The 8,702-nt window shown below is 33.2% G+C and overlaps 1 protein-coding gene across 1 annotated transcript; it reads left to right on the top strand.

The window, feature by feature from the left end:
* The first annotated feature begins 2,416 nt into the window (after positions 1-2,416).
* LOC114285125 (uncharacterized) lies at positions 2,417-8,026 on the top strand. The gene is made up of 3 exons (XM_082924708.1): positions 2,417-2,819; positions 4,718-7,413; positions 7,492-8,026. The coding sequence occupies exons 2-3, from the start codon at positions 5,043-5,045 to the stop codon at positions 7,845-7,847; spliced, it is 2,727 nt and encodes a 908-aa protein (XP_082780834.1). The 5' UTR covers positions 2,417-2,819; positions 4,718-5,042; the 3' UTR covers positions 7,848-8,026.
* The last annotated feature ends 676 nt before the right edge of the window (positions 8,027-8,702 follow it).

Genomic DNA, 8,702 nt, shown 5'->3' with positions numbered 1-8,702 from the left:
TTAAAAAATAATTTCTTGACATCAATTTATATAGAATTTCATGCCACCTTTAATTAAGTCCTTGCTAATGGACCATAAGTCTCGATCATATTTATTTTACTCGTCAACCCCACAAATTTTCGATCCAGAAATTCTGTGTACGTATCTTTCCTCCAAGCCGTGGCATTGACGTTGTCATTTATGAAGTTTTTGATTGAAAATGATGGCTTGGTGTCCCGTCTTGCACAATTTTCCTTTTTCTTCTTCTGTCTCAAACTATGATTTTTATTGGAAGCAGTTGCACTGTGCACTCTTCAAAAAGGTACAACCTATGTATCTTACCACAAGGTTTCATAACAAATATCAAAATAAATCTTAATATTTTTTCATTAAAACATTTTATGATATTTCTCTTCACAATTAGGCAACATTGACTGCACCTCATTCATAATATAATAATAACATTCATCACATATTGCAATAATGAATAACTTTCATTCTAGTTTTTTTATTTCTCATTTTTTCCTTCCATTTTTCTTTCAGTCTACAAATTCCTACACAAATAGGAGATCCAAAACTTCCACATTATGGAGACGATCAAACTACAAAGGGAAATTCAATGGTACACATATGCACATTTAGCTACAATCTTTGTGGTATGTGATTATAACAATTATGATTCATTGTGATTAAGTTATGACATTATGTAGTTATGATCTAGGAGCTCTTTAATTATACCAGTGTTTGGTTATAACTATTTTTTTTTTTTTTCTTTTAGTTATGACTCTCATGTGATTGAGTTATGATATTTATGAAAATCAAATTCATGGTACACTCTCTTTTAAGGGTGTGTACCATAACATTACCCATAAAACAAAACACTTCATATATTAATATATATATATATATATATATATGTACATTTTCCCCCCTTATAGACTTTTTCTTGTATTATGTAGTATAGATTGTGATTATCTCCATTGCATATTGCTAGATTTTTAAATGATTGGTTATCCATTTTGACTTAATTATTTAAAATTTAAAAAGAGTATTTCTATTCAAAACAAAAAATTAGACTCAAATTTCAAGCCTAATGATATGACAATCAATTAGGATATTAAAGGTAACACTCTCTCTTATATCTTCTATAATCATTAATCAATCATATCACTTACACATTATTAAGTCTATAAAATGGGTCTAAAAAGTGAGTTTATATATCATTTTCTATTTATAAAATATAGGAGAAATTAGAAGGAAAAAAAAAAAAAACTCCAGGTTTAACCCTTATAACAAAATAAATTTTGAGTTTTTTATTTTATCAATTTAAACCCTAAGTTTTTTATTTATTTTCAATCTAAACTATTTGTCTGTTTCTGTTAAATAAAATCGATAAATTTTTTTTTGACATTTTAGTCATTAAATTCAATGAAAAATGTATTTTAAACATTTTTTTGTATATCTACATTAAGTTTAATAACTACAATACTGTTTTTCAATCGGTTTTACTTAACAAAAATAGGCGAATGATTTTGATTGAAAATAAATCAAAAGATTAAGATTTAAATTAACAAAATTAAAAACTCATGATTTATTTTGTTAGAAGCTCTAACCATGGGGTTTTTATATTTTATATTTTGTAATTGTCCCTAAAATATAATATTCTTCAACTGATTAACTTGCACAAAAAATATATATATTCAAAGCAATGGTATTGTGAGACCCCTAACTTTTACGAACCCTATTAAGTCTCTAAATTTTGAGTTATTATAATGAAGCCCTTACGTTTTTATTCGCAAATTTAACCCTAGAATCGAAGACGCGTCGCGAATAAACCTGTATAAACCCTAATCGAGCCCGATAGCTTAGTAAACATTTCTACACACTAATATTAATTATTTAACTATGAGGCCCCTAACCTTTGTAATTTTATTTTAACCCTTACTTTTGAACTATTTCAATAGAGACCCTCGATTCCTTATTTTTTTTCAATTTTACCTATAGAGCAGGAAATGCGCGCCAACCGAAAACTCGCAAATCCTAAATTGAACCCGGGAACTTAGGAACCATTTCTAAAATCCTAATAATAATTAAATTAATTTTCTGAGTATATTTTCTACATAGAAACCCTAGGTTTCCAGTTCTTAGTACAATTCGCCGTTTAATTCAAAACAAAAAAACGTTAACCAAACTAAAATTTTAGATTCTAAATAAATTAAATACTACACTTAATTAAATGTTCAAATTCATAATTTAAGGCATTGGCCCTCATATTTTTCTTAAATCACATTTTGATCCCAAACTAGTACTAATATATATATATACACACACTAATACCTTTAAACCTATATTATATACGATATTTTGAAATTTCCAACAATTGTACATAAGAAAAAAATAAAATAATTTCCTCAAAATCCCCCACATGGCCAGCCACCCTAGTGAATAGAAAATTATACATCTTTTCAAACATAATCCATGAATTCATGGAAAAGCTTGCTAGTACCCCCAAAACATGGAACTATGCTTCCACCCTAGGTTCAATCCTAACCAAGGCCTAACTAGATCATGATTAATTGCATAATTAAGACCTCTAATCATTCACTATTCCATTAAGTTCCAAGTAAATCCAAAAAAACCAATCCATTTTCAACCAATGCGTACTTTAGACCTTTTACACCAATTTTAGTATATATACAACCTCTCCCTTAGCATTTTGCACACAAGAAAACATACACAAACACCTCTTTTGGCTGAGAGGAAGAGAGGGCAAGAGAGTGAGCTTGGTGGAGGAAAGGAAAGGAATAGAAAGTCTTGTTAGCTAACCAACCAAGTCTCAAGTAAGCCATATCATCACCTTTCCTTCTATTTCCTTTTTCAAATACATGTTATTGGAAGTTTAAAATAATATTTTTAGATATGTTGTAATGGTATTCTTGTGTTCAAAGTTGATGAATTGGGTTTTGATCCTTTTTCTACTCATATTTCCTCTTAATAGATGCAAAATTACCTTTTTCTTCCCATATACCATATCATTTCCAAAGGAATACCATCTCTCAAAAAATATGATTTATTGATAAATTATTTAGTATGTTTTCATCACAAAAAAAGTGAAAAATTTCCCTTAGTTGGCCTTTTTTCTCATCAACCTTCTTATTTTAAGTATTGTGCATCAAAAATCTGTTTTATAGCCAACTTTCAAAAATTCTATAAAAATTTAGAAAAATATTCTAAACCTTAGTTTTATGTCAAAACCTTCCTTAAATAGTTAAATTTCAAGGAAAATTGGTTTCATTGAAAAATAGTGAGCGGTTTGCAAGAAAATCCAATTTTCATAACAGTCGACGAGTCTAAACAGCGCTGGAGTATTTCTTAAATAACTAAAAATCTAGGAAAGCTATGAACTTCTAAAATATGTTTTGAAAACTAGATAAAATTCTCTACAAACCATAAGAAATCCAAGTTTAGGAAAAATCTGAAAATGCCTTTTTGTCTATAATCTTTATTACAATGCAAATCTAGAAAATTATATTCTTGTGTGATATTATTCCCTTAACTACATGAATATAGCTAGAACTACTTGTGCATATTTTGATATGTTAATCACATGTGTTGTAACTTTATTTCTTTCCATTTATGCTATGTAGTTGTTCATACTTGTGCAATAGATGTTGTTTCAAGAGCATGTTCTAACTTTGACTTAAATTATCTAACTTAAACGGGAAACTTAATAGGCGGTAATGGGTTTGCAAACTTTTGGACAAGTTACTAGGTTATTGATTGGTTGACGGAATGGGTTCTCTATTCGGAAGCAAAGTCTTGTGCAAGCGGTTATTGCGTAAACCCTATAATGGAACAAACGTATTTGGACTCTTTGCGATGATTTGATTTGGTGAGATAAGGCTGGGTCCAGATGGGACATTCAAGAGGATAAAACTTTTTTTTTGGAAGGATGAGGTTGGATTCAAGGTGATAAAACCTTTTTATTTTCGCTGTCCCTTTTGAGGCCCTACGGTTGGCGCTACGCGGTATATGACTGTTGATAGGCATCCGAGGTAAGTTATGCAACAAGGCAGCAAAATGAGGAGTTCTGAATAGTCTAGTATCCAATTTTAGTGGTTGGGAGGATGAAATATCTTTGGGGGATTTCTAGAATACTAACATCTAACCTTGTAATTCTTTGTTATTGACTTGAATATCATGCTTCACTACTTGTTTGTTATAAATATAATGGTGTAAAGGGACGAGGTGTGTGTGCATTTACTAGGCATTCAAAGCTCATAGCGTTTCTTGTGAGGTATTGAAGACTATTAGACCGGTCAAAGACAAAGATGAAGCATTTGAGAACGTACGGCTACCCTAGGAGAGGATTAGAAACTAGTTTGTAAATGTGTTTTAAGATTGTAAATGATGGATCCCATGTTGTCTTTAAGACATGATTTTGTAATTATTACATATTTATACATATCTTTTATATTACCTATTCCTTATTTTCTCGTCGACTCATGTAAACCTTATGTTAATATCATGTTAAGATCTGTCAAAAGGGCAACTTTATTATCTAAGGTGGTTGGACTTTGAAGATAAGCTATATTGACTCTTTCGACTTTCGTGGGATCTTACTTGATTATTTATCAAATGACTCATTAGTGACGTTTCCTATTTTATAATCTTAGATAAACCTTGTATTTATTTATTAATATATTCTCTGATGTTCCCGCTTTTTGACGCGTCACAGGTATCGTGAAAAATGTTCTTGTATTAGAGATCATACACTTTCACTAGCTAAACGCCCCCTACTCCACCTAATAGTCATGTTCATGAAGAGGCTTTGCATTGCTTCCCTTTTGGGAGCTCTGGTAGTGCACTCATGCATGTTTGAGTTGGCCAATTGTGCCTCAAACTACACTGATCAATTGGCTCTCCTAGCCTTCAAGTCCTTAATCAACTTTGATCCTAACAATGTTTTGAGCAATTGGACCAAAGAAACCAACTTCTGTGATTGGGTTGGGATCTTATGTAGCCGATGAAGGCAAAGAGTCACAAGTTTGCGCCTTCTCAACATGGGTCTCCAAGGCACCATATCTCCTCATATTGGAAACCTTTCCTTCCTTCAAGTGTTCATTATTCACAACAACAGCTTTCATGGTCATCTGCCAAATGAATTTGAATGTTTGCGTCGGTTGAAAAAACTCATAGTACAACACAACATGTTGGAAGGAAGCATCCCTGTGGGGTTACACCGGTGTCAGAATCTTCAAGTTATATCTCTTTCAGCAAATAATTTTAGTGGCGACATACCAAAAGAGTTTAGTACACTACCCTTTCTGCGTATTCTGTTTCTTGGGCGAAACAATAACCTACAAGGTACCATTCCACCTTTCTTTGGCAACACTACTAGCTTAGAATACTTTGGAGTAGAATTTAACAACATTTATGGAAACATTCCAATAGAACTATCACTACTTCCAAATCTAAGTGGATTATACTGTCAAGTCAATAATCTCACGGTTTCAATACCTCGTGCAATTTTTAACAAGTCTTCAATGACTGAAATTAACTTGAATATGAATGCCTTTTCGGGAAATCTTCCAACCACTACAAGGATATGGCTTCCTAATCTTGAAACCCTTGAATTAGAATGCAATCAATTAGTTGGAGAAATCCCTTTATATTTGTCCAATTCTTGTAAGCTTACTTGGTTATTTCTAGATGGTAACATATTTACTGGACCAACACCCAAAAGTTTAGGCAATCTAAAACTCATTGAAAAGTTGGACTTGGGAGACAATCAACTGACAACTGAACCAGGAAGTACCCAACTTAGTTTCATCACAGCTTTGACAAACTGCACTTCCTTGCAACAACTGGTCGTAGGAGAAAATAAATTTAGTGGCACAATACCCAATTCTATTGGAAATTTTTCGATGTCCTTGCAAGTGCTTGATGTATCCGAATGCCAATTAATGGGTCAAATTCCTAAAGAGATTGGTTCTTTGAGAAATTTGTATGAACTTTTGTTAGCGAGAAGCAATCTGAATGGGAACATCCCCTCAACTATTGGAGGAATAGAGAGACTTCAAAGTTTAGATTTGAGTGCTAACAACTTTCATGGATCGATTCCAAGTGAGATTTGCCTTTTGAGAAACTTGTTTGAAATTTATCCCCAGGTGAATAAGCTTTCTGGATCGATTCCGAGTTGCATAACAAAGCTTAGTAGTTTGCAAGTGATGGACATTAGTTCCAATAGACTGACTTTAATACCATCAAGTTTATGGAACTTTGAAAATCTAAGGCTCTTGAATTTATCATTCAATTCATTAAATGGAAGCCTAGAACCACACAATGCCCTTAAAGCATTGGAAAGCATGGATTTATCTTGGAATCGAATATCGGGAAACATTCCAAGAATTATTGGGGCCTTCAAAAGACTGACTTCTCTAAACCTTTCAAGGAATTCATTCTCAGGACCCATTCCGAACTCAATAGGGAATTTGGTAGCATTAGATTTTTTGGATCTTTCTCTCAATAATTTGTCTGGACCAATACCCAAGGCTCTCGAGGCACTTTCACATCCCGAATTCTTAAATTTATCTTGCAATAAGCTATCAGGGGAGATTCCAAGCAAAGGACCATTCACAAATCTCACAGTACTTTCTTTCATAGGGAACGAAGAACTTTGTGGCAACCCGATTTTGCAAGTACGACCTTGCCCACACCAAGGGTCCCAAAGGTTGAGGACAAAAGATGTTCTGCTTCGATACATTGTTCCCGTTATTGAATTGCTGGTAATATTTTCTTCTCTTCTATGGATTGTGAAAGGGCATCGCAGAAAGAATGTTCGTGGTCAGCATTCAAATGATTTATTGGCAACAATAGAGCACAAAAAGATTTCATATCAGGAGCTCCAAAGAGCAACGACTAACTTCTGTGAAGCCAACTTGCTTGGAGTAGGAAGCTATGGTTCTATATACAAAGGCATACTGTCAGATGGGACAAACGTCGCTATTAAAATTCTAAACTTGCAAGTTGAGGGAGCTTTTAGAAGTTTTGATACAGAGTGTGAAGTACTGCGAACCACGCGTCATAGAAATCTTGTTAGAGTCATAACTACATGCTCAAACCCTGAGTTAAGAGCTTTGGTTTTACAATACATGTCTAATGGAAGCCTTGATAAGTGCTTATATTCTCATAACTATTGTCTTAATCTCTTTCAAAGGGTAAGTATCATGATCGATGTGGCATTAGCTTTGGAATATCTCCATGATGGTCAATCAGAGCCCGTGGTTCACTGTGATTTGAAACCTAGCAATGTCCTTCTAGACGAAGATATGATTGCACATGTTGCTGACTTCGGTATTGCAAAAATTTTAGCCGAAAACAAGACTGCAACACAAACCAACACTTTAGGCACACTTGGCTACATTGCACCAGGTAAATGTTTTAATCAATTTTGTTGTACTTTTCCTTTGGTACATATGTAGATATGTTTCTTTAAATTTTTTTTGACAGAGTACGGCTCTGAAGGAAGAGTGTCAACAAGTAGTGATATATATAGTTATGGGATAATGCTTTTGGAGACATTTACAAGAAAGAAACCGACAGATGAAATGTTCACCGAAGAGAGGAGTTTAAGGCAATGGGTGAGCACACGGCTTCTTGATGAAGTTATGGAAGTAGTGGATAGTGGATTATTGAGGACACATAATAAAGGAGACATGGTTGCTACCCAAAGCAATCTTATTGCTATTTTGGAGTTGGGTTTGGGGTGTAGCAGAGAATTAGTAGCAGAGAGAATTCAAATTCAAGAAGTACTTGGCAAGTTGAACAAGATCAAAAGGCAACTCCTTCAAAACCAAAGTGTTTGACAGGTGTGTTTTTGGCTGCACACAGGTGTCTCTATGTATGTGTCATCTTCAATTGTTCTATCTCACTCTTGTACCGGTTGGCATTTTCAAGGATCTTGTGCTATTTGGCTCTTGCATCTCTCTATGTATGTGTATCACATATTTTTGCTGTAATGTCATACAATTTTGCTTTTGTCTCTTATTATATTAAGAATAACATAATCTTGACAAATTCACCCAAAAAAAACATAATCTTAACAAATTTGCTATCACTTTGGACCTCCCAAAATTAGTACAAAATCAGGACCCCAAATATTTTCAACACATATACATGACCCGAAACTAAAATATTCATAGATTGGCTGAAAGACCCAAACTGCAAATGCCCCCTCCCCCTCAAAAAAATAAAAATAAATAAATAAATAAAAATAAAAAAAGAAAAACATCTCAACAACCAAAGAAAGAAATGAGGGCCTACTATCAATACATCAACAGCACTACATAATACTATCTTGTTTGTCAGTTTGTGCTTTGCCCCTAAACAACATAAAGAAATCCCCTTAGAGCTATGGCTGTTAAATGAGACAAGTTATTTCAACTTGACTCATTAAAAGATCATTTGAGATTGATTTGGTAGGTAAATAAATTAAGTTTATAAATAATTTTTAACTGATTAAGTTTTTAAGATAAATTTAAACAATCTACTATTTGACTTGATAAACTTACATACGCTATAAACAATCAGCTCGACGCGTGTTCGGCTCGTTAAAAGCTCACTTGAGATCAACTCGTTATATAAACAAGTCAAACTTGAATATATTTTAGAACTCGTTAAGTTTTCAAACCAAATTTAAACAACTTACTAGTTTGCTTGAC

The sequence above is a fragment of the Camellia sinensis genome, chromosome 4, assembly GCF_055761805.1.
Source record: "Camellia sinensis isolate YWXY chromosome 4, ASM5576180v1, whole genome shotgun sequence".
In the NCBI taxonomy this organism is placed as follows: domain Eukaryota; kingdom Viridiplantae; phylum Streptophyta; class Magnoliopsida; order Ericales; family Theaceae; genus Camellia; species Camellia sinensis.
Note: the sequence above shows the minus strand (reverse complement) of the source record. Positions and strands in the feature narration are given on the sequence as shown.